Below are 27,588 nucleotides of genomic sequence, written 5' to 3'. Positions count from 1 at the left end.
GGGCGCTGTAGGTGCAATAGTTTTCGCACAATTCTATTTGTTTATAACGGAGGCTCCAAAAGTTATGAACTTTAAGCCTCTGTACTGGCGTTAATTTTCAACCAAACATGATTCTGAAAGCGTCATTGTAATCTTAAAGACGTAATTAAGCGACCTATTAAAAAAATATCACCGCTTTTTTGACATTAACAGTCACAAATTGTGCATTAAAAAATCGTGCGTTTTTCGCTTATAAACAATTTGAATAAAATTGTTGCTATTTATGCTACCTCACCGAAAATAGATGCAATGGATAGCTGGCAAAAAAATACAGTTTTAAAATAAAAAAGTACCCTCTACGACCAACCGGAGAAGTTCAAATTGATGCGCGCTGTAAAATTTGCAATATCTCGACTTCTATTCATCGTAGAAACTTCTTTTTTTAAACTGGGGTAGCTTTACGAATTCGTAAAATAGCCCTGAACCCCAAACAAAAATTTAACAAAAATTATTGTTAAACGAAATATTAATTAAAATTTTAATTTCGGAATTATTTTACTATTATTAAATAAATAAATGAAACTATCGTTCATTTAAAAAGTTATTTTTCATAAAAATAGAAAACATTTTAAATTTTTATTATTGTATTATATTGCATTATATCTATTATTGAAAATGGCTGTCATTAATATTTTTTGAATTCATTTTGATTATTATTAAAAATTTTTTGTATAAAATTAATAATAAATATTATAAAAAAACTTTGTATATTAAAATTTCAAGAAGTTAAAATTGTAATTTTATCGACAGCACTGTTTTTATAAATATTTTTTAATTTTGAGAATTTTGCAATAAATTCAAATGCTTTTTATTTTTTTTAAATCTTTTAACAATAAATAATAATTTGAAAATAATTTGTGACTTTTTACTTTAATTTTACATTTAAATCGTAATTAAATAGCTAACAAAATATTGAAAAAACAAGTTTACTTTGCCTTAATATGTAAAAAAATAACTTTTTAAATGAACGATAGTTTCATTTATTTATTTAATAATAGTAAAATAATTCCGAAATTGAAATTTTAATTAATATTTCGTTTAAAAATAATTTTTGTGACATTTTTGTNCTTCAAGAGTAACAATCATTCTATCAAGCAGGTAGATGTTACAACCAACCAGTCGGCAAGAATACTCTTTCTATGATTCCTAATAAGATTGCACAGTTTTTTAAAACTAGAACATCCTGAAACATATACAGGCCATTCGTTCCGAAGAACATCGGCAACGCTACTGGCTAATACAGGAGTTGATGTATTCGCAATCAAGAGACATGGTGGATGGAAATCAGCCGCAATTGCAGAAAGTGGCAGTTAGTAAAAGCGAGGGGAATAATTATCCAGATTTTATAAATGTTACTAAATGTAATAACTGTACAATTACTATAAATATTCATTCATAATAATTAATAAAACGTAATGTTCATCAAATATTTGTACAGTATGCCATGTACTTGGAGCTGCTACAGTTTATTGTACTGATTTTTATACGGGGTGTCCTACAAATACTTACTCGATGATTCTAGCCTTGAAAATTGTAGAATATCAATTTTTATTCCAAAAACATTTGATTATGCGGATCTTAGACTAATTTGTTTATATTGACATCGTCTTTTGTTGTTGCAGCACGCCAACGCAGTCAAAGCGCAGGCGCAGGAGTACGTGGAAAAGAAGCAGGCCAAGAAGATCATGCTTAGGTCAATCACGGGGTCTCTAGCCACAGCCCAGGCCCTGGTCAGGATTCCAGACGTCAAGTACTTCAACACCGCCAAACCGGGCACATTTTTTGCTAGGTGAGCCCTTTTCCCGCACCATGACTTAAATTTTTCTCAAAATGTGATCGGGTTTTGACGTTTTTCTTTATTTTCCAGAGATAACGTTAGCAATTTCATTAATTGGTGCCGATACTCCTTGGAGATCATCGAATGTCTTCTGTTCGAGACCGACGACTTGATTATGAGAAAGAACGAGAAACACGTCGTCCTCTGCCTGTTGGAGGTGGCCAGAAGGGGGGCAAAGTAAGCTCTTTCATTTAAAATTGACCACAAAAACTACGTAAAAAATTGTTCCCTAGGTTCGGCATGCTGGCTCCTATGCTGGTACAGATGGAGAGACAGATAGACAGGGAAATAGCGGCTGATCAGAAGAAACTGGGCGTAAATGACGGACTAGAGAACCAGAACGGCCTAGACGATGACAGTGACAGCGATATTGAAGACGAAGAAACGGTACTCATGTACGGGCCCGTACCTCAGATCGTCACCAACGACCTAAAGAGCTTGGACGAAATGGTAAGTGACTTTCCGATTTAAAGTAAGTGATTTAAGTAAAGAATGAAATTTTCTTGCGATCTCAAAGCGATGTACCCCAAGGTTCCGTAATTGGACCACTTTTGTTAAATATACAAGGCAGCCCATCAAAAACGTACCGCAAGGCATTACAGGGTAGTAAAGAACTTTTCGGCAAAGTCCAAAAACAGGTCAAATTTGTTTCTGAGGGGGACAACTTTTGGCTCAGAAAGCATACCAAAATCTTCAACCCCCTAAGTGGGGGTGCTATCCCTTAAATCTTTTCAAATGGGAATGGGGGTCAAGTGGGGGGTCATTAGAAAGGGCTTTTAATTCTCTATACATCGATTCTTACTTTTTGAAAATCGATTCATTATTTTAGAAAATATGCAGCTTTGAAAATACGAGCAATATTTTTGACGAGAAATGCGAAAATCGATTTAATTTTACTTCAAAACTTACGGTATTAGTCGAGTAAATGCTGAAAATGTTGTCCGCCAACTTGCATACAATGATACAGGTTGTCTTCAAACCGTTGTCGAACATTCTGGAGCACTTGCGGTGTTACTTCGCGACATACATTAATGATTCGTCCTCGCAGATCTTCCAAGGTATCAGGTGGAGTGCTGTAAACTTTGCTTTTAATGTGCCCCCAGAGAAAGAAATCTAAAGGATTTAAGTCGGGTGACCGAGGGGGCCACTCAATTGCACCTCTTCGTCCTATCCAGCGTCCTGGAAACGTCTCATTTAGGTAATTGCGCACATTGANCTATCAAGCAGGTAGATGTTACAACCAACCAGTCGGCAAGAATACTCTTTCTATGATTCCTAATAAGATTGCACAGTTTTTTAAAACTAGAACATCCTGAAACATATACAGGCCATTCGTTCCGAAGAACATCGGCAACGCTACTGGCTAATACAGGAGTTGATGTATTCGCAATCAAGAGACATGGTGGATGGAAATCAGCCGCAATTGCAGAAAGTGACAATTAGTAAAAGCGAGGGGAATAATTATCCAGGTTTTATAAATGTTACTAAATGTAGTAACTGTACAATTACTATAAATATTCATTCATAATAATTAATAAAATGTAATGTTCATCAAATATTTGTACAGTATGCCATGTACTTGGAGCTGCTACAGTTTATTGTACTGATTTTTATACGGGGTGTCCTACAAATACTTACTCGATGATTCTAGCCTTGAAAATTGTAGAATATCAATTTTTATTCCAAAAACATTTGATTATGCGGATCTTAGACTAATTTTTTTATATTGACATCGTCTTTTGTTGTTGCAGCACGCCAACGCAGTCAAAGCGCAGGCGCAAGAGTACGTGGAGAAGAAGCAGGCCAAGAAGATCATGCTTAGGTCAATCACTGGGTCTCTAGCCACAGCTCAGGCCCTGGTCAGGATTCCAGATGTCAAATACTTCAACACCGCCAAACCGGGCACATTTTTTGCTAGGTGAGCCCTTTTCCCGCACCATGACTTAAATTTTTCTCAAAATGTGATCGGGTTTTGACGTTTTTCTTTATTTTCCAGAGATAACGTTAGCAATTTCATTAATTGGTGCCGATACTCCTTGGAGATCATCGAATGTCTTCTGTTCGAGACCGACGACTTGATTATGAGAAAGAACGAGAAACACGTCGTCCTCTGCCTGTTGGAGGTGGCCAGGAGGGGGGCAAAGTAAGCTCTTTCATTTAAAATTGACCACAAAAACTACGTAAAAAATTGTTCCCTAGGTTCGGCATGCTGGCTCCTATGCTGGTACAGATGGAGAGACAGATAGACAGGGAAATAGCGGCTGATCAGAAGAAACTGGGCGTAAATGACGGGCTAGAGAACCAGAACGGCCTAGACGATGACAGTGACAGCGATATTGAAGACGAAGAAACGGTGCTCATGTACGGGCCCGTACCTCAGATCGTCACCAACGACCTAAAGAGCTTGGACGAAATGGTAAGTGATTTTCCGATTTAAAGGTTCAGTAAAGAATGAAATTTTCTTGCGATCTCAAAGCGGTGTACCCCAAAGTTCCATCCTTGGACCACTTTTGTTAAATATTTATGTACTTGTTTACAAAATAGCAAGGTCCACTTTTATGAACACTCAGAATTATTTTTCACTCGAATCAAAAGAAGTAAATCTTTCTAAAATTGCCTTAAATGTTATTAGTCGTTTGATTGAATTGTCTGTCAAACATCACCTTGACATCAATGGAACAAAATCTATAGTGATATTCGGTAAACATAGAAAAAGAGTTTAATGTTAATAGTGAGGCCGAGAATTTACAGTGTACCAAGTAAACTTTAGACGCAGACTTACGTTTCAAAAAACACAACACACAAAAGCTCTACTGAAAAGTTACAAAACTCTTGGTTAAGGTTCATTTATGGCTTCAAGAAGTTTATTATAAACTTTCAAAGTATAACGAACGTTCGGTTGAGACCGCTGGACGCAGGAATGGTTCGATCGGACATATTCACGGTTCGTTGTGTAGGTTGGACGTATCTCCGTCGAATAGAGGAAATGAACGTGAAAATTAAGTTTTCTAAAACACTAGGGTTTGCGTGTAAGACAGGCTGATCGATATATGATTTTCAAATGCAAAATTTAACAATGACGTAATAAATTGGGGTGAATACAGCGTTTTCGGTAGTTTTCAGAGTTGTTTTGTGATTCTTTTTTTCGTTTTATCGATTTCGAGCTACAAGGGGACTATTAATTTTTGGATATTTTCACTATTTCATGAAAACTACGTTCATTTCCAATGTGGCAAAAGTTAGTGGTGATTTCTACACAGGCTGTCCCAGCAAAGGCAGTAAGGCCAACACAGCTAAAATATTTAGAACTTTATGGTACTTCCGGTTATATCGGATGTCGACATTAATTTTCTTATTTTAAATGGGACACCCTATATATTATTGCATTTTCGGATTCTATCTGAAATTTGAGGGTCACTTTATTAAATATTCCCTATACCTAGGAGTTATAGATTTTGAGATATTAATTTTTAAAGAAAAAATTTGACAGATGCAAGTGCTAGTAATTTTTTTTAGGAGCGTGATATCAAGCGGGTTTTTGGTACCTGTAAAGGGCATAGGTGACACTAAATTATGGTATACCAACAAATTAAAACATTTAATACTAGGTGGTTCATTTTTGCTGTTACATTTTGATAAACTCAAACAGCTATAACTTAAATGGAACACCTTGTATTTTTTTACTCTGCCGTATGCAGATTGAAATTTCCTTTCAAGTCATATAAACATTGTTAGGGTTGCCGTTAGTACTTTTAGAGATATCCGCAATTTTCTATTTTTTGGACAGTTTTTCTCGTATCAGACTCGTTATCAAATTGGCCATGACCAGAAACACTCCAAAAACAATTAAAATAACAACATTTGTCAAGTTTATTGTCAAATTATTGTTGCGTTTGTAATAGTTTTGCCGAAAATTTAATTAAAGATGCCTTAAAGATCGTTCGAAGTATACTAATGAGGATTATTTTAATTTGTTTGTTATTTATGGAAAATGTGAAAGTAATTTCAAGAACATGTAGAGAATATTTTTATATTTTTCATTTCTTTCGCCATAAAACTTTAAGGCCTATAATTTTTTGCAGAAGAAAAGTAAAGAAAGGTTATACTATGTAAATATCCCTGTTGTACATGGTACGACCTCTTATTTCATACTTACCTTGCCGAGTTTGATCAGTTCGCGAATTTAATGTAAAAGTAAATAGTTTTGATAATTTTACAAGCTGTATAAACATTACAAACCTTTTAAGGTATCGTAAACAAAGGATTTTTTAATGCTGTAATCACCTCGATAAATATTGACGCAAATTTAAATTAACAGATAACACGGAATTATCGGAGTTTACTTTTTCTAGTCACTTTTCTAAATATAAGAATTATTTCTTCCAAATTACGACATTTTTTTTTTTAATTAATCACAAATTACCATTTTTAAACGCGCGCCCCTGCAATTCGTGTGAATTACTTGCAGTAAACCCACAAGTCGTCCCCAAGAGTACAACTTGACAATCTCAGGGCCCGATGAAGCATAAAGAGGCAATTTGCGTGATATTTCAATTTGCTTATGATCGCTCCCAAGCCTTTCCATAGCATTTTGCAACGAGTCGAGTGAAGTCGAGTCGAAAATGAGAACAAAACGCGCTACCTTTACTCTTACCGCGTTTAGTAACCTTACCTTAAAGCTCCCCAGACCGCGAAACGCTCCTCCGACAAATTAACTTATTGCTTCTAATGTCACAACGATTTGCAGCGGCAATTTGTAATAATTGTCAACACGGCGAAATGTCAGCAGAGAAAATGTTGCGCACTACGGGTTTTCTAAAGGCTTTGGCCTCGTTGTTTTTTTTTTCGAAGCGATGGGAGGCCGTTTATATCTAAACAAAACGTCTGAATTTGGTTAGAACACGGGAAAATGCTTCAACAAAGTAAAAAAAATGGTCACTTGACAATATTTACAAGTAACTCTACTGTTTTATTGGCAATAGTCGTAATAGTCCAGGAAAATAAGGAAAAAATGAGCGAACTTCTTTACTCTGAGGTTTTTTCCGCCTTTTTATGTCCAACTTTCCTGGACTATAATGCAATTAATGTCAGTGAAGGTTCTGACAATTAATAGATAGTAAAACTACAATAGCAGCATATAAAGCACCTGTTTACTAGTTTTATAACGGTTCCCAGCGGAGACAGTTCCAACAGTGAATGTACAGGGCGTTAAAGAAAAGTGTAAGCAGAGTACCAAGAGATAAGAGGGTGGGATGTTATCATGCATTTAAAATCGCTGTCTTGCGTTATCTAGTGTTAAAAGGGAGGGTTTTCTATTACTTTATCTAAAATTATCTCTTCTTCTTCGGGTATGGTCTTCCAGAATCCATAGGGCTGTTACCAAACATTCCATCCTCTTGGGACTGCTCGATGAAGTACGGTGAGAAAAAGGAACTGGATGCTTAGGATACAAGTTTTAACATTTATACGAGCTTCAACACCATTACCATTAGCACGACCCTGCACAAAAGGATTGCCTGTCATGGCACAATTTCTGTATTATTAAACGACTTTACAACACAAGCAAATAATAAAAATTNCAAGTTTTAACATTTATACGAGCTTCAACACCATTACCATTAGCACGACCCTGCACAAAAGGATTGCACAATTTCTGTATTATTAAACGACTTTACAACACAAGCAAATAATAAAAATTAAAGTAAAGGTTAAAAAGTTAAGACTGATCTTAGGCGAGCTGTTCACCCCTAATAAAAAGGCATGAAGCGACTAAATTTTTAAAACAAAAACCTACAATATGAAACTTTTTTTATTTTGTAGTGTATTTTTCTGATAATTTACATATTTTTTTTATATTTTTCGGCGTGGTCAGTAAATTGCTATAAAAAAGTTTAAAAAAAATATTCGCCGAATGGCTTTGAAAACAATAAAATGGACCAAAATAAACACTTTTTGTTCTTTGACAAAAATTCGAAAACTGCTTAGTTTCCAAGATATTTACAATTTAATGTGAAAAAAGTGACGAAATCGACAAACTTGCGGAATTTTTTTCTCAAAAACTACTGAGCAGATTTTAATTCTAAAAAAGCATAATAATCGGCAGATTTTCTACTTTAAGATCTGTTTTTTTTTGGCATGGGGTCAATCATTTTATTGGTCTAAAGCAAGTAAAAAAAAGTTTTTTAAAGAAAATTATGATAACACTTCAAATTTAAATTTCCTTTTTACAATATGTTGGACTAGATTATATTTACAATGAACATAATTATGATTTTTTTAAATCGATATATGTTAACAGTACAAATCTTCAAAAGACCATTTTGTTTGGTTTTGTAGCCGGAGTAAGGTTTTTGCAAGTAATTAGTTAAATTTAAATATTCTATTGTTGGTTTTATAGATGGCTAAAATTGACTTGAAAATTATACCAAAACTAAACTAAATAAGCTTTTTAAATCGTAAAATTAGCCTAATAATAATAATTGACCTAGTGGTCTCGAAAAATAAAAAAGTTATTGGATAATTTATTGTATAGGATAATTATTTTATTTTTATTTTACAAAAATATTAAGAGCAATAAAAGTAAGTATATTCATTTCTTTTTTATTTNTTTTTTATTTAATTTTTTAATAATAAGTTTTTCGTTATTTTCGACAAGTTCTTGAGTTGAAATAAGCGTTTCATCATCAATTGCGGTTCAGTAATTTTTGAGAAAAAAATTCCGAAAGTTTGTCGATTTCGTCACTTTTTTCACATTAAATTGTAAATATCTCGGAAACGAAGCATTTTTCGAAATTTTATCAAAGGACAAAAAGTGTTTAATTTGGTCCATTTTACAATAAACAAACTGTTCTCAAAGCCATTCGGCAAGTAATTTATTTTCAACTTTTTTATTTATAACAATTGACTGACCACGCCGAAAAATATTTAAAAAATATGTAAATTAACAGAAAAATACAATTTATAAAATAAAAAAAGTTTCATGCTGTAGGTTTTTGTTTTAAAAATTTAGTCGGTTACCTTCATTTAGAAGCATCTTTTTAGGGGTGAACCGCTCGCCTATCTTTACAGAATAAGCACCGAGGGGAAAACTCGCAAGAGACTTAGAAATTATTAAAAACAAAACAATTGCGATCTCTCCACAGCGCTCCCGATTGTTAAATTATCGACCAGCAGCGTTGCAAAGGTCTCCAATTGATGGATTATTCGTTAATTGTCGGCTAAATGTTGGGCGTGTCGAACAAAAACATTTCTAGTCGCCGGAATCGGTAAGGCACCACTTAGACGCTGAAATGCGTTATGATTTCTCCAGGGGTCAAATGCGGTGACCCAGTTGGCCGATACGTCGCCTCGATAACAGTTTCAAAACAATCAGAAGGACAGCGATCGATATTAACGGCTAATTAATCAAGAAAAATTGTTACGAAAGCTTTGTCGTACGAAACCGACGCCCTAACGAGCTATTCGGTCTCTATTGTCGATTGCGTTAAGAAAATAAACGCGATATTCATGTAGATCGCTTTGTAGTAAAAATTGGACTACTGTTTCATTTATATGTAATAGTCGGCAATTATTATTTTTATGTTTAAGGACGAAGTAATCGCTCTATACATGCATAAAAGAATACTGCCACTCTTATATACAGGGTGTTCTGTATACAGGGTGTTAATGAACTTATGTCAAATATTTCTGCCATATGTCCGTTATGTCAAAATTAGGTAAATACACGGATGCACCCACCATTTGCTTGCACACAAGCTTCAGCGCAACGTATCCAATTCGCTCGCACGCGAAACTGTTGCTGAAAGGCGCCGCGACGTATTTCGTGTGGACTTTCGATAGTCCAGTGGTGAGTGTTGTGGACATTACGTAAACCATTTCGACTGAATAAGCTTCATTTGTAACAAGTACTTGCGCTGTAAATTGAGGATTTGTTCCTGAAGCAACCATTCGCAAAACCCTTGACGTAGTGGAAAACCCTCAGGAGCAAACGCTTGAACACGTTGAATATCAAATGGGTACAACTGAGCTTCTCCTAATGTCCATCACGCAACAGGATGCGAAATATTTCCTTGCTGTGCGATATTTCTGGTGCTACGATGCGGATCTTCTTCGACGAGATCTAAAATCATCTCCTCGACATTTATACTTGGAAATACGGCTATTAAAAGTACTCTCGAAAAACAGCACAGCAATCACTACAACAATGTTTACAAACTGACTTTGTTGAATACAGTCCGGCTTCATAAGAAACCTACAAACTGGTAAAAGGTGTTACAGAATTTTTTGTAAGCATTCGCCGCGATAAAATACATGCACTTCAGCAGTTCCAAAACAGTTTTAACCACATTTTTAATTAGCTTTTTTCTCTATGACCTTAAACTTCCGATAAAAGTTTTTGCTCCTGTTTCACCCCTTTAAATTTTTGATATAAGTTCATTAACACCCTGTATAACGTCATGAAATTTTGACAGTGCATCTGTGAAGGATCTACTTTGCCGACGCATGTAATTGCCAATAGATGGCCTCACTGCGAATATCTATTTTAGAAAAGCCATGTTTACATTGGAACACACATTATATACCCGCTTATTTTGATCGCAGGAACCTGCGGCAGCTCCATATACACGGCCTATCGAGACACTCTGTACAAAACATTAAGAATTTTAGAAACTGTTGATTATAATTTCCTCCGTTCATTTTTCTTTTTCCTGTGACGTGGATTATAGGCGACCCCAGTACTAGATTTCTAGTCTTGAATTGCGAATTCAAAAACAAATGAATGTGTGACTGGCGCCCAACGCGGCACACTAGGATGTTACGAGGCATTATTAGTTATTACCAGCCACCGACGGCCTTGAAAGTGAAGAATCACTATGGAAATCGAGTCTTCATAACTCTGGTCGCCCACAACCAAAATGTCAGGTTGTTTTCTTTTGCAAACGACATGGGCGCGCGCTGGACACGGCTTAACATTGAAAATCCGATTGTTGGGCAATCCGATTTTACGTAACGGCCGTCGGAGTAGGCGTGAGATAACAACCGAATTGTTCTCGGTTCGAAAATGCAACAGTCTAGAGGATAAATCGATCCTGCGACATTCGTAGCGCGAGACTGACCAATCAGATGGTACGATGTATCGATCGCGTTTAGTGAAAAGTCGCCGGGAAGTCTGGAAAAGAGGGCTGACGTCTAGTCTGCGGTGGCGAGGGAACGTGAGACATCGGGAAACCTGGATAAGTCTCGCTTTTCGCCGAATCTGCTATCGAGGGTTCCATACACAGGAAAAAAATATAAAAATTTATAGTTTATCCACGATAAGTGAATCAAGAAATGAGTTTGGCGTTACACAAGGGTCTGTACTCGGACCGTTGTTGTTTCCTTTTTAACAGACTCGGAAATACTGAATCTGTGGGGAGCAATTATGGGAACCTATGTCATTGGAACACCCTGAAAAGCTAAAAATATTTTCTTTACATATGATTCCAGGCAACTTTTATTAAAACCATTTTTTTCATAAATTTTACAGTTGTAGAGTTACAGAAGAATCCCTATCAGGTAGAACACCCTGTATAAAACGAATATTTTCAGACGTATTCTTCAATATAGAATGTTTCGGTTCATCCGAAATGATTCCTAACCTCAAAATGTCTAGGACTGACACTACAGCCATATAATCTTTGATAAAATGCGAATAACCTCACTGTTCCCACAGTTCTCGTCGCCTTTCTCTTGTTTTCTAAATTAGTACAAAGAAGCATTTGAATACAATGCATTCCGGGAATGTGTAATAATTTAGTGAACCAAATTAGGCAAATAAACAACAATGCTTCTTAGTACTTAGTCGTTACGAACCTAACCTAATTGGTTTTTCTCTCACCAGCAAAGAAAAGCACAACCAGAACGAGTTGAAATGTAAATAAAACTAAAAATGTTTGTTGTATACAGTAAATACGCTCATAAGGGTGCCTCAGGGCTAGGCTCTAAGCCTCTTACTTCACATCAAACCCTTCACACATCTATTAACATTTTTTTCAATTTATTTTTTCGCCAAAAGCGATATTTCGCAACCTCACACCAAAACGACTATAAATAGACGCAAACCTGCGGCACCCAATCAATTTTTTCCTTGTTTCGTGGACGGTATGTCACTCTCGATACTAATCTGTGGGAAAATCCGTTCGAGAGAGACGAAATCGAAAGTGACAGGAATGCGAGATCGCCGGGTACAAAGTACGGATTGTGCTCGTTAGAATACGTTAATTATTCAAAACTTCCGGCGCTCGGAGATTCTCTAACAGCCTTGCGTGTCGAGGTGGTGACTAATGAGGCTAATAAAAAATAATTGGGAGATGCACAGCTACGTGATATACCAGTTAAGTGGGCTGGATTAGGAATCGTCGTCTTAGATAAATGGCCTAAGACCAAGCCAATTTATTTGTACTTTCGTTGAACAACAATAGAAACAGATTTTATTAACAAACCCAGGGGACCAAGGGTTTCCCATCCGACTTCTTTCGGATAGAACCGATTGACGTGAAGAAATAAAAGTTATATAGTGGCGATGGGCGCTTTTGCCCAGGGGATGGAACCCCTGCCTTCTAGGGGGTGAAAAATAAGATATTGAAAATAACCCCAGGAATCGTTAAAGCAATCAATTTTAAGCAAAAAGTATCTTACGAACATTTTTCGATAAGTCAATATTTTTTGAGTTAATGGTGATTTGAAATGTACATTTTTTATTAAAAAACGACGTTTTTCAGTAGTTTTGCTCGAATTACTCGGAAAATAGACATCCTATGGAAAAATATATCCCGAAGAAAATGAAGGTTATAGAAAAAGAAAAAGTTTGAGTTATTTTTCATTTAGGTAGGTGCAATAGGTGCTGAGATATGGCTGGTCGAAGATAATTTCATGTCCGCTAGAAACTAAATTGGACGCAATTAACGTAAAATAACTAAAAAAAATGGTTTCAAAAAAAAGGCACAGAACATTTTTTAAAGTACTTTAAAAAAATGTTTAAAATGAACTTGACTTTAAGTCATTAGCATAAAAATTAACAGAGTAATGATCAAAATAAATCTGTTAATTCGCTTATTCGGAAAAAAAATCTATACAAAAAGCGATGCATTTTTCACGAGATTTAAAATTAAAGGTAGTCCTTTGACAATTTACATTTTTTATGTGCTAACAGGATATTATACAAGTTTAAGCGGTTTAGAATGCATATTTTTGAAAATATTACGTTTTCATTGAAATAAAAAATTTTAATTCCAAAGAAAATAGCGTATTTTTGAAAATAACTTACAAGATTAAAAATATACGAAAAATATTCAAGAGTACAAAAGTTTAGATTTTTTTTCACAGAACATTTTGTTTTTTTATTTGTGTAGGATAAAAATTAACATAGATGTCGCTGCTAGAAGTTTGCAGTTAAAAGCGAAGTGAATACTCAATGATTAAGTCATCTATTTTCGTAGAAAAGAACGTGGATATATCAAAATACCCCAAGCTGAGAGCTTTTTTGAAACGTAAGAATGACGGATATACACCTAAAAAGTCAAACGTTTTTACAAGAGAACAAGTAAACGATTTTCTCGTTCAGGCACCCGATAACACATATTTGCTAATAAAGGTAGTGACGGTCTTAGGCATTGCAGGAGTATGCCGTCCTGATGAGTTATGCAAACTTACTTTGGACAACGTCAATTTAAAAAAATTTTGATGACATTATTGTAGTTACAATTCTAGATTCTAAAAATGGTATGTCACGTACGTTTACAATTACTTCTTGTCTGGGTTCTGTTTCTCACCTAGAAATTCTCAAGAAATATATCAAGATTAGATTGGAAATTAAAGCAGGTAGATGTTACAACCAACGAGTCAGCAAGAATACCCTTTCTATGATTCCTAATAAGATTGCACAGTTTTTGAAACTAGAACATCCTGAAACATATACAGGCCATTCATTCCGAAGAACATCGGCAACGTACTGGCTAATACAGGAGTTGATGTATCAGCAATCAGAGCCATGATGGGTGGAAATCAGCCACAATTGCAGGAAGTTATATTGCCGACAGTTTAAGTAACAAAAGTGAAATAGCCAACAGGATTCTTTACTATGGCACTTCAACTCCAGGTTCTAGTAATACATCGCATCATGCTGTTTTAATGGATCAGTCATATAATATCGAGGCTTCAGTGACTGATCTAGATTTTATAAACGTTATGGCGATGGCCTTCGAATGTTGAATTTTTGGTCGTCAGTAAACTTTTCTGAATATACCGTGCACACACTTTTGGTAGTCCAAATTTTCAGCCAAAATGCGATAAATAGCTGTTTTTGAGATGTTCAGTTCTAATTCCATGAATTTCAATGAAGATTTTGGCTGATTTTTTAATGAACTCACGCACAGTTCTAATGGAATCTGGGGTAATCATGGATTTCGGTTGGCCGACATGTTGCTCATCATTTATTGTCCTCTCGACCGTTTTTAAACCTCTTATACCACTCATGAACCCTGCCAAGGGATAAACAATCATCACCATAAACTTCATTCAATTGAAACGTTTCGGTAAAAATTTTACCCAGTTTGAAACAAAACTCTTTGTTCGGTGCTCATTTTTGTACCGATTACACAAACATCCTATCACTTCCGACTCAATAACTCCCCTTCTGTTCGTCCAAATGTCATGAAATTTTGACAGTAGATCAGTGACGCATGTAATTGCCAATAGATGGCCCCACTAGAAATGCCTATTTTTGAAAAGTCCTGTTTACTTTGGTACTTTGTAAATCTCCATAATTTCTGCTTGGTCCTGTTACATTACCAATTCTTCCCAATGGCAACAGTAATTTAGATTTTGTGGCAAATTTCCGAAATACGTCCCTGTTCACTGGCGCACACTTGTTGATTAAAAATTGAACATCGCCAGTTTGAGCACGCAGTCCACAGCTCTTGGCATCGACATCCGCAACCGACCAGAGTTATTAAGATTTAAAAGCGCTATTAAAAATACTAATTCCAGTAATTTTCTACCTACGCGCGTTTTTTTAATAACAATTTTATCGCGACTCGTTCGCCGTGTGGGCTCGCACCAACAGTTTTTTCGCAAGGTCGCGAAATATCAATTTACAAATACAATACGTAAACCTGATTCGATCGAAAAAGTAACGCAAACGAGTTTCGCTGTGTAGACGGCGTGGACGAAACAATTGCTCGGTTTCGCACATTCCTAACCTAAATATTTTTGAAGTTCTCTTCTTCTTCTCCTTCGCCTCGCTGCACGGGTAAGTTTCGTCGCCGTACGACCTTGCCCAGCGCATTCCTAGACAAACCGAGCGGTGCAATTATTCAAAATCAATTACGGCCAGCTGTTGCAGTTTCTCTTTTTGCTGAAAGGACGCTGAGATCGCAGAGGAGGCCTTGCGATTGCAGGTTGTCGTCAACTGGCGGGCCTACGCGAATTCCAGCCGTTGTTGGAGCCCGATTAATTGCCCAACTAGCGATTCGACGGGGTACGGTGCTTTGCTGGTACGATTTATCGTTGAATTAGAGGTTTGGAATTCCAGCCTTCGGGAATGCGGGCCCTGTTAGAAAATCGCGGGCCGATTTTACGCCCACGGGGAGCACTCTGGAGCGCTGAATGGATCGTAGCGGATGTGGCGATCAAATCCAACTATACTAGGCTATTGAATAGAGGATAGGTGAAAATGCACCCCTTTCAGTTTTTTAAGTGTAGCTCGAAAACAAAGTAAAATTTCGGTATAGTTCATAGGAAAAATTTTAAAGAGAATTGAATTTCCAATCGAAATAACTTATTTAAAAATTTAAATGAAAATTTTTTGCAAAAAAATCGTTAATAAACTGAAAAAAAGCAAAAAATTCGATTTTCTGATTTTTTTTACTTTTTTGCCTCTAGTTTTTTTTTTAAGTAAAAATAGGTATATACATTGCTTCATAGAAATAAAAGTAGATAAAATTTCCTTCAAAACAAGTGGTTGTAAAGTATTTTTGGATGAAAATTGACTGCTATATGCTCGCTCAAATTTAGCCAATTTTTCGATTTCCGTCGCGTTTACCCTTATACGTTTTAATTCTCATTTTTTGCAAAAAAGGAAGGAAATAAGACGTTCAAGGATTTTCATCACATGACTTGGTCGAAGGGCAATTAAAAATGAAAAAACCGCGGGGTGCTATTAAATTAGAAGGTTGAAATTGAGAATAGGGGTGAAAATGCACTTTTGTAGTTTTTTAAATATAGCACGAAAACGAAGCAAAATTTCGGTATAGTTCATAAGAAAAATTTTGTAGAGAACTGAATTTCTCATCGAAATGGCTTATTTAAAAAATGTAAAAGGAAAATTTTATCCAAAAAATTGATAATAAACAATTTTAAAGAAACCAAAAATAAGATTTTTTTATTTTTTTTTTTGCTTTTTTAATCAAATAATTTAGTAAAAACTTGAGAATTTAAGTACGATAAAGTTTATTAATAATGTATATACAGTGTGTCCACGGATGGAGTTGACAAGAGGAGATACTCTTTTGTTTTTGACTTTATCGAAAAATGTCAATCTTTATAAAAAGTTCTGCCCCTCGAAAAAATGAGACTGTCATACAAACATCATAGATTAGATATACAGGGTGCCCATAAATTAGAAAAATACGAAAATACTCAAGAGAGAAGTACCATTATTTATTAATTTACACGACATTTTTATAAAACAAATCTGTTTATAACCTCAAATAATGTCCTAATATGAATCTTAAAATAAAAATTTCAATTTTTGAGGTAGGAAGTAGTTATACATATAGTCAGTCAGAATTGAAATTTTGATTTTAAAATTTCTATTAGGACATTATTTGAGGTTATAAAAGATTTGTTTTATAAAAATGTTGTTTTAGCGGCCATATATCACTCAATTTTCATCCAAAAATACTTTACAAAAGTAAAAAATAAAAAAATCGAATTTTTTGCTTTTTTCAAATTGTTTATTAACAATTTTTTTGCATTAATTTTTTTTTATTTTTTAAATAAGCTACTTCCAGGGGAAATTTAATTCTCTAAATAATTTTCCTATGAAATATAGCAAAATTTTGCTTCGTTTTCGAGCTACAATTAAAAAACTGAAAGGGGTGCATTTTCACCCCTACCTCCAATTTCCACCCTCTAATTTAATAGCACTCCGCGGCTTTTTCATCTAAAATTACCCTTTGCAATAAAATTGCTTGAACGTTCCTTTTAACCCTGTTTTTTGGATATACATATTCAATAGCCCAAACGAAGACAATTCCGCAACGTAGCGAGTGTAAATGGTCAAAAACAGATGCAGCAATACTTATCACAAAAATTTAAGGATAACAAAAATTTTAAATTTTTAAGTGATTTTCAAAAGGCTGTAGCAACTTGAGGAAAAATGGAAAATGGTCGTATCAGGATCTGAAAGCCAAAAACTTTTATTGTTGACCACTTTCAAGGAATCGTAAGCAGAAAATATTTTTCATAATTTTTGCTTCTCTTTCAAAAGCTCTTTTAGTTTGGTGTCCCAAAATTTTGAGTAATTGGCAAGAAATAGTGAAAAATCCATGGGCGAATGTTTGATCAACTTTTAAACAATGTCGCCCACCGTATTCAGCGTGCGGATACGGTACATATTATTCTACACTACTTTTTACATGGTCTATAAAAAGAAGCTCTCACAATCTTCGCAAGCTTGCCGATTAAAATTTCAAAAGCCTGAACAATTTTGCTTTCATTCTAAATAAAAGGTCACGTAGTCAGCGACTTACCGATATGCCGATATGATAGACGATAATATTAGATCTTTTTTCCTGGGGTCGGCGGTGCACACCCCTGCTCCCCCCAGCTACGCCCATGGAAAAATCGCCGAAAATCACGATAATGAGCCCAAAATAATTCGAAAAAGTTTGTTCTGAACTTGATCAAGTAGCTTTCTTATGTATTCAGATACCTATGTTGAATCCAAATTTGAAGTCTTTTATGTTGAATCCCCCCAGATTTTGCAAAAATCGCAAAAGAATAGCGTAAAATCACCAAAAATGGCGAAAAATCGCCAAAAATCATGTCAGTGAGCCCAAAAAAATCCAAAAAAAATTTCTGACCTTGATCAAGTGTGTTTCTTAATTTTTTTCCCACTAATTTATTTACATTCTGTATTTCTCAACTGCCTATAGTTTTAGTCAAAAATAAATAAATACCGAAATTTTCCACTATATTTGTACCTATATCTCTCATAAAAGTCCAATGGCTTGTTCGTGGTGTTCTTCCTAACCCACTGCACAAACCAAGACGTCGTCTTTCGCAGTGCACTTGCAAAAATGCGCCCAGCGCAATTCCCGCATTCCATATTCATACTCCAACGTCTCAGTCCTATAAATTAAAAGCCACTTTCACTCAATATCGTGCACATCATTAACCAAGGCTTATTAATTCCAAACCAGATAAGATCTAGCATTTGCGAACAACTAGGAAGCAGAAACGTCGAAGTTCGCGCTTTATTTGGGCATGGCAGAGAATGTCCTTTTGTCTTCGTCCTCGGGATCTTTAGTTTCACGTTAGAATCACAACAGGACGCGGCAGTGGCGGAATTATCGACGAATGTAATAAAATTTGATATTTCGGTGTGTCGGACGACCGAGAAATGCAGAAATATACATCAAATATCAGTCACGGAGTTTGTAGATTCGAATAACTGATATGGAGATGGAAAGTTGAGATAAGCCTCGCTCAGTATTTGTTATTTCGTAACAGTGATTGATATATTCTAATTAAGATATTATAAATTCATTAATACTGGCTGTTAATTAGCTTGTTTCTACAATAAGGAAAGTCGTAGTTTGTTTGGCAACAATGTTCTTTATTTTCTAAAAATAACTCTGGTTTCTTTGTTTACTGATAAAAATGGTGAATACGGTAAATAGTCTCATTTACGTTTCACAATGACTTCTTCTAACATGGTTCACATACAGATGGCAGATAACCAGCTTTATATGGCGTTTTTCTTTGAATACCTAATACGCGAATTGTCCAGTTTGTCATATTGCGACGGTACGTGAGCAGAATTAAAATTAGTTGGTCGAAGGGTCCCCATTACAATTTCAAGCAAATTATACGACCATATTCATCTTCAGGACTTATCAGTTTAAATAATTTATTATTTAGAACAGGCATAAAGGTGGAGTGTAACATAGTTTATAAATCCAATCGAGTTATGAAATAGTTATTTACACTATAAAGGAGATAAGTATTATTTACCAGTCGAGGACGATTTTGCGCCCGAGCGGAGCGAGGACTGGCAATAGAGTCCGAGACTGCTAAATTACACTTAACTGCTGCGTGGTGTATAATATTTTATCTGCTGCCACAGTTCTTTATGGTTCATGAAATAAACTTAGGTTTTATTTTTTGACATTTCTTAATCAATTAATTTTGACATTATTCGAAATCTTGCAAAGTCGCCTTGGATTTTGTCGTTTCTAAACAAAGCTACATAAAAGTTGCAATTTTGCTGGTTTTGAATTATTATTTCTAAATGAGTGATTTTCAAAATTCCAGATTCTAAAAATGCTATGTCACGTACGTTTATAATTACTTCTCCTCTGAGTTATGATTCTCACATAGAAATTCTCAAGAAATATATCAAGATTAGATTAGAAATTAAAACTGAAATTTCAAACTTTTTTATGCGCTATCAAGCAGGTAGATGTTACGACCAACCATTCGGCAAGAATACCCTTTCTATGATTCCTAATAAGACTGTACAGTTTTTGAATCTTTTGAACATCCTGAAACATATACAGGCCATTCATTCCGAAGAACATCGGCAACGTTAGTGGCTAGTACAGGAGTTGATATATTATTTTAAGAGACATGGTCAGTGGAAATCAGCCACAATTGCAGAAAATTATGTTGCTGACAGTTTAAGTAACAAAAATGAAATAGCCAACAGGATTCTTTACAATCACACTTCAACTCTAGTAGTATGTCGCATCATGCTGTTTTAATGGATCAGTCAGATAATATTGAGCCTCCGGTGGCTGAAATGGAGCGGCCAAATCATTTTGAGAAAAATGTGACATTTTATAAATGTTACTATATATAATAACTGTACAATTACTATAAATATTCATTCTTAATAATTATTAAAACGTAATATTCATCAATTATTTCTATTTATTTGTTAATAAAACATGCATTTCTAACTCGAAATCGCTTTTTTCTAGTGGGAGCAGATAAATGATATTTCAAATAGTTTAAAAGAACCGGAGAAAACATCTTTCAAGGGCTCACCCTTAAGGAGCCCTCGGAAGAAGCATTCTTTATGCTCCTAACCTTTTTCATTTATTTGTAATCGTTATATCGAGCTACCCTCACAGTTTCCTCTTTAAGTATAAACGAAACACCCTGTATATAACACGTGTGGCATACAAAACAAAGCTATGCTTTCCTATTTCGTTCAGCGATTAACGAGCATTCTGCATGTGCGCCGACCTGTCTCTCCATATTTAAAACGGCTGAATTTCCCACGTGTTTTTCCATTTTTTCTCCCCGTACGGACAGTACGGCACGAAGTCCGTACTCCAAATGGCGCATAGAAAGTCGCAGCAGGCGAGAAGCGACATTCGATTGTCCCCAGACAATAGCGACCGTTTCTTATTACACCGCGCTTATGAATTATTACAGTAGGTTTTGAAATTAATACGTCGCGGTGCCGCAATTGTTTCCTTTTCTAGTCTTTTCGTCCGTTTTTTTCGCTTTTCGCGACCTCGATCGGCGGAGTATGGTTACCTGACCCGATTCAGGCGATTTAATTTATGCGGAGAGCTTTAAATGTCTCGTTATTTATAATTTTTATGTGGCTCACCTTTTACGTTATTGTTTCCCTGTTATTTTACGGATTTGGAAACGCGCGATGCAGATAGTAGGCGGCGGTATGTTTATGGCGTAGTTTTTTCGCGGATCGCTGCCTAAAATGGACAAAATGACTCGCTGTAATACGTTTTTTATGATACGCTGTTACGAAATGGTCATTTTCGACAGTCCTGATGCAAATTTACCATAAATGGTACAAATTTGTATATCTGCGGTTATATACAGGGCGTCCTTAAGGTCGGTAAGATAACTTCACTGGCTGAAGTTTGAAAAAATGTCACATTTGTCCAAATATCAACTGAAGATACAACTTAAATTATTTACAAACATTTTTTACAAATCTACCATTTTACTATTCGAGTCAACTGACTATTTCACTAAAAATATTGATTAAATACACTTAAAAATACTGAAAAGGAAACAACGTCAGTGAAAATAACAAATACACGCAGATACGCCATTGAAATTTCATTAAAAACTCGATGAAACAAGATTATAGTACGGAGATAAATTATTTAACTGTCGAGCATAGGCGCCCAACATTGCAGGATTGGTATACACCCACTTCTCGACCAATGTCACGAGTAATATTGCAACACACAACGCACCTGCACAAGATGCACAAGGTCGGCTTACATTTACGGTTAATTTTCTTCATTAATTTTCCCGAAAACAGAAGTATTTAGACGATCAGATGCTTAATAAAAATAGCTCATTTTCGTGACCTCTTTTGCAGGAATGCACTTATCTCAGGAACGCCCTGTATAGACTCTGGTATCAAAACCGAGAATTTGATATGATTTAACATATTCTTCTTATTGTTTTAGGTTAGAGACCTGGTAGCCCAATGCACCTGCCCCACACAGTTCCCCATGATAAGGGTATCAGAGGGAAAATACAGAATTGGAGATACTAAAGTGCTGATCTTCGTAAGGGTAAGTTTTTCAATTTTTTTACGTGTTGCGCTCACTTATGATTAAAAAACATGCTGGCCTTAAGCTTTAGTCGTATTTGCTTGCTTCTTGTATAATAAAGGTTTCCCATTCGAATGTTTTTGTCGTTGCTGTGATTAATTACAGTGATTTTAATGATTCGTATGTGTCGGCTGAAAGTAAACTTATGTAGAAATTCGAACAATGCACCATCGATCTAAAATTAACCTTCACAATGAACAACTGGACTCGTTGAGCGCGTGCAAAGTCCTCGCGTTATCAAACATGCTGTATTTAAAAAAGTGCAATCCGTTTTTATTATAAAAGTAAAGGAACATACGTTTGATAAGTGTTTACTAACATTTAGTGTGTTTGATTATAAAAGCCCCGAGCTATAACTTAGTTACCTATTTTTGAACACCCTGTAAAGTATTTACATGTTTTTTCCAAAATTCTAAGAATTTTCTACATAACGTGGCAACCCCGCACTAAAATGATAAACTGTTTATATTGCCATATATAGAATTTTCTCAGAAATCCAAGTGTTTAAAAATATACAGGGTGTTCCATTTAAAAAATGTAATGTTTGGCGTGTCCCGTTTTTACTCATCACCCTGTATGTTTGAAATTAATTTTTTAGTTTAGGTTTCTTGATTCTGTACAACTTTTATATAAACTTTTTTTCTGTATTATAAATAACAAGGGAGTTAGTGTACTTCCTCACACTAATGGCCCACCCTGTATATTTTTAAATTAGTCCAGGCGCTAGAGCATTCGAGGCGTTTGTATTTGAAGTCACAACCATTGCTAAATTCAGGGAAACAACAAACATACAAAAAGAACGAAAAATTACCCGTTTTTCGACATATTTTTCCCTGTAATATTGAAGAACGTGTCATTTTTCGTCGTTCTTTTTATTTTTTCGTCACATTGTCGATGAGTGGTGACGTAATCGATATTTTTTTAAATGGGAGTGTATACATTTTTCTGCACGTTTTCATTGATTTTTTTCCAACCATATAAAATTTGTATGCCTTTGCATAACGAAATTTTTGAGAAAAAATGAAAAAAAAATGAGAAATAAAGCTCGGGCCTTTTATAATTAGATCCAGCTATCCTAAATCTTGGTGATTGTCACATAAATGCCTTTGAGATTTGTTTCGACCGTATTTGGAACACTACAAGATCCCGAAGACAACAAATATTTGCCTCTGCTTTACTTTTCTAACCATATGCCCTCAGTACGCCAAGATGTTTGTTTTTGGTGAAACCAAAGCACACAAACACACTCCAAGCATTCTCCGAGTTGTTTGCTTAGATAACAAATATTTGGAAGGCCCAGTGACAGATCCGAGGATTCTGTACTACAGTGCAGTACGTGTGACACAATTTAAAACATAATTATGATTTCAGATCCTGCGCAACCACGNTAATTAATATTTTTAAATTTTTCAAAAATGTACTTTTTTGGCTTGCCGCGGACTGTGCTTGCAGTAAATAGCAAATATGGGAACGTAAATGTAAACGAGTTATAGAAGAAGAGAAAAGTGAAGATTTTTAACGGTTTTTTCGATATATCTCGAAAAGTAACAAAGCAATCGATACTTACAAAAAATCAATAGATAGATCTTTTTAAAACCTCATTTAAAATTTTTCGATCGGTGCTATATTTTTTTTAGTTATTTTAGAAAAACCGTTCTTTGCAACTTTGCGATTTTTTTTAACCATGTTCGCCAGTTTAAAATTTAATTTTCTATATATATATTTTTTTTGTCCAGGTAATAATTTCTGCAAATTTAACATTAATCCGTGACAGAATGCTTGGACTACTTTATAATTAGACTGTTTACAAATCCAGCTATCCTAAATCTTGACGATTGCCACACAAATGCCTTTGAGATTTGTTTCGGCCGTATTTGGAACACTACAAGATCCCGAAGACAACAAATATTTGCCTCTGCTTTACTTTTCTAACCATATGCCCTCAATACGCCAAGATGTTTGTTTTTGGTGAAACCAAAGCACACAAACACACTCCAAGCATTCTCCGAGTTGTTTGCTTAGATAACAAATATTTGGAAGGCCCAGTGACAGATCCGAGGATTCTGTACTACAGTGCGGTACGTGCGACACAATTTAAGGCATAATTATGATTTCAGATCCTGCGCAACCACGTGATGGTCAGGGTAGGCGGTGGATGGGACACCCTGTCCCATTATCTGGACAAACACGATCCTTGCAGGTGCAAAAGTCAGCACAGGAGCACGCAAAGCGCCAGGTTGGTCAACAAGCCTGGAGCTGCTGATTTACACGGGTCGCACGTGTACTACGAAAGGTAAGGATCTAGTTTTAAAAAAAGTAGTGGAAAATGTAAACATCTATCTTGATTTTATAATTAAAAGCTTCTTATATTACTGTTTACAAAGAATAAAGTGCTGGTAGGTGTTAAGAACCCAAATAAAAATAATTATGTATTTATTTATTGCTGCTACACAACAAAAGTTATGATACAACTATGAAGAAATAAGCAATGCAAATCCAAACCGGTTAAAAAAAGTTGCTATAATCAATGTGTCGAACCTGACTTTTTATAGGCAAAGATATTATATTAGCACGTGGGTGCTTTTTACAACTATTTATTCCTCGACCAACTTGTCGTTTTCGACAAAAATATTTGTTTATGCAAAAAGGTTCCTTCACCCCGCCCAAAAACAATTCTGCAGGCCCAATTCTCACCTACAGCCCAATAAAGTGATGCTATCTAGAGGTCAACCGCTTCATTGCAATCAGCGACTGGCGTACCTCAAGGCTCTAATCCAGGGCCACTTTATTTACAATTTTCAATTGTTTCAAAGCACACTCTACGCGAGTGTAAGTCTGTCGTTTCGAAATGCCGCAGCAAAGAATCCAAACAGCGATAAAAGATAGTTTTCGATGTACGGGCACAACTTCCTGCGCAAACAAAGCGGCCATAAATAGCTTTATGCCCGCATTAGTGTCGCCTGGCTTGTTTCTAGTCGTCAGAAATTGTTTTATTGGTCCCGCAGTGCATTTGGGGCCTTGTTAAAATTGAATTAGTCACGGGGTATGTGACATATGGACCTTTTAACTCAAAGAGAGCGTTCAGAGACACATGTGGCCGTAGTTGCGATCCCAGACGCTGTTAAAATCATAATAATAAACACTTAAGACTATTTAGGGTCCCAGTGGTGTTTTATAGACTTTTTTCGGTTCATTTCCTGCGTCTCTGACATCTGCAAGGCAGCCAAGTCGAAACTATTTGTTTACAAGTACGTATTTCCTAAGACGTCTTCAGATGAGTTCAGTTGATGTGAAATGTGCTTTCTGGCAAATTCCGTTGTTTTATTTTTCGTTCGATACTATTGTAGTATTTTTCTGTTAGTTACCTGTTCATATCCAATCTAAAATTACATTGGTCGGAGTAAATGAAAGTAAATATCCTCATTAATTCTTGTGTTTGTACAATTATACTCGTAAAATTGAAATGCCCGGAAGTAACTATAAAATAAAAATAAACTTTGTTTACTATTCGACTATTACTGAGTTTTACTCTTGTCAGATTCGTAAACATAAATGTCTAGTTTTACTGCTACAAACTGGATCAATAACGGTAATAGAGTGACTGAAATTTATTAGTTACCATTTTTTATTTATCATACAGGGTGTCCGCAAACTAAACAGACAAACGAAGACAGTAAGTTCTAGGGATGATTTTATATTGATTTGACATAAATCGTCTTATCCAAAAATGCTTCCTAAGGCAGGTAGGGCTCTTTGCAGATGGCCTTTTGACAATGTTTTATTTTTAATTGTTCAAATCGCTGTTTATCTAGAAGAATCAGATTTAGGTTATGTTTTAAATTATATGCGGACAATCTTTTAACGTAAAAATGATCTTTTAATTGTAACCATAGGCGTCACATTTGGGAGGGTCAGCTAATATTTTTAATTATAAATTTTTTATTTTCGACTTTTTGATATTTTTAATATCAAAATCGAAAACTTCAGAGTTTTCTATATTGAAGAAGTAGGTACTCTCGTCTTCAGTGAGGATTTAAATTGTTTGTCTTTTTATTCAAAATCTAACCGTTTGGCAGTAAATTTAAAAATATATCCTACTACCTAGCCTTATTTTATTATTAGTTGTACGACGCATTTTAGAATCATCCGCTATAAAGTACGTTGCCCTACTCTCCATACTAGGCCAAAGAAATCTTACAAGGTCGTGCAATAACTTTAAGTCTTCCCCAAAAGGGTTACGAACTCATTTTACGTTTTTATACCAACTTAATCTTAGTAAATAGATTACGAAAGAGTTTTATCCTGTATTTTAAAGCTTTTAATACGTTTCCAGGCCCCCAGCCGGCAGCGCGACTGTACCCACCGGCGTCAACGGTTACCCGAACACCTCCTCCAACAGCCCTCCCTTACTAGGTCCCCCCACGAACTCCCTGAACCGCTCCAGGTCCCGCTCCCCATCCCACCTCTCCTATACCGACACCAGACGGTCAGTCAGTCCGAACTTCCCTAGAAAATCCCTGAATATCCCCCAATCCATTAACAGATCTAGAAGCCCGACCCCCAACTTCACGTCGACGCACCTGACCAAGCTCAGCACCCACAGGAGTCCACAACACCTCCAGAAGAACTACGGCCCTCAGTCCTTGCCCATCATCAATTCGGGACATCAATCTTTACCTGTGAACGTCGTCCCGACGTCTCCAAAGTCCAAACACGTCAGCAGCATGCAGATTCCAGCAGATACTAAGGTAGTTTTGTTATTTGAATACAACGAACATCCTTGACCAATACTCAGTTAATTATCATTCCTAAGTAGCTTCTCTCTTCCATATATACATTTCCTGTCTTGGCACCAGCGGAAATATTACTAATACAATTTAATATGTATGTTAATTACGTCTATCTAACATACGTGGTGTGTTGACTCAGGTGATGAAATCAGAAGCAGTGCTGCAAGTGACAGACACAGACCACAGCGACACCACTTCAGAAGTGTCCGACGAGGGTTACAGGAGTTTGGGCATCGTCCACGACAAGAAGAAGCAGCGGTCTTCATTGTACAGCCAGAACTCTTCTGAGGATGCGGAAGAAAACGGTGAGTAGTGTGCAAACATCTTTTAAATAAGCTGTACAACGTATTTTTTTAGAGCATCAAGTGTACACTGAAGACGACCTTAATGATTTCGGACTGAGGAAAACCCAGTTCTCCCAGAGAATCTACGATAACGACCTCAGGGCAAAGCTAGAGAGGAACATGCAGTCCATGGAGAAGCTGACAGAGAAGGAACCTCCTTTCCTGAAGGAGAAGGAAAAGTCCGTGTGCAGCCAAAACTCCTCCGATGAGGTGGATTACAAGCAAGCACTGAACCAGTTCGACGCAGTGTTGAACTCTTGCGAACAGGGTGATGAAGACATCAACGACTTTGGCTTGAGAAAAACTCAGTTCTCCCAGAGGATATACGAAGGCGGTATGAAATCCAAGCTAGAAAGGAACCTCCAGTCCATGGAGCAGTTATCAGAATCTCCCAACAAGTCCCCCAAGTCGATGGCGAGAGAACCCTCCGTCCCCAAGCAGAAAGAGACAATCCCCAGACAGAACTCTTTCACCAAGAAAGACCGCTCCACACCCCCGAAAGAAAAATCCTTGAGCAGGGCGAACAGCAGCGAAAGGGCGGAGCTCCAGAGAAGCCCCAAGAGAGGCTCACCGGGCCCCAAGAAGGTCGAATCCAAAATCAACACTTGGAACGGCAGACCCAAGGCCTCTAGACCCAGCGTCACCACAGAAACGTTCACGTCGCCCTTTGTCAGAAACTCGACAGGTAAGTGATGAGTCTAGCTCACCCG

General features: G+C 36.1%; 1 protein-coding gene across 3 annotated transcripts in view; it reads left to right on the top strand.

Annotated features, from left to right (window-relative positions):
* LOC108906926 (GAS2-like protein pickled eggs) overlaps window positions 1–27,588 on the top strand; it is a 72,375-nt gene that overhangs the window by 43,397 nt on the left and 1,390 nt on the right. For 2 of the 3 annotated variants that reach the window (XM_018710373.2, XM_018710379.2), the window contains exons 3-10: window positions 1,662–1,828; window positions 1,907–2,053; window positions 2,110–2,326; window positions 21,598–21,705; window positions 23,862–24,037; window positions 26,078–26,492; window positions 26,674–26,839; window positions 26,892–27,563. In XM_018710373.2, the coding sequence (XP_018565889.1) occupies window positions 1,662–1,828; window positions 1,907–2,053; window positions 2,110–2,326; window positions 21,598–21,705; window positions 23,862–24,037; window positions 26,078–26,492; window positions 26,674–26,839; window positions 26,892–27,563 (2,068 nt within the window). Of the gene's footprint in view, window positions 1–1,661; window positions 1,829–1,906; window positions 2,054–2,109; window positions 2,327–3,627; window positions 3,795–3,872; window positions 4,020–4,075; window positions 4,293–21,597; window positions 21,706–23,861; window positions 24,038–26,077; window positions 26,493–26,673; window positions 26,840–26,891; window positions 27,564–27,588 lie in introns of all 3 variants that reach the window. The other variant, XM_023457217.1, reaches the window with a different exon arrangement.

The sequence above is a fragment of the Anoplophora glabripennis genome, unplaced genomic scaffold (genome assembly GCF_000390285.2).
Source record: "Anoplophora glabripennis isolate ALB-LARVAE unplaced genomic scaffold, Agla_2.0 scaffold59, whole genome shotgun sequence".
NCBI classification, from domain to species: Eukaryota; Metazoa; Arthropoda; class Insecta; order Coleoptera; family Cerambycidae; genus Anoplophora; species Anoplophora glabripennis.
Note: the sequence above shows the minus strand (reverse complement) of the source record. Positions and strands in the feature narration are given on the sequence as shown.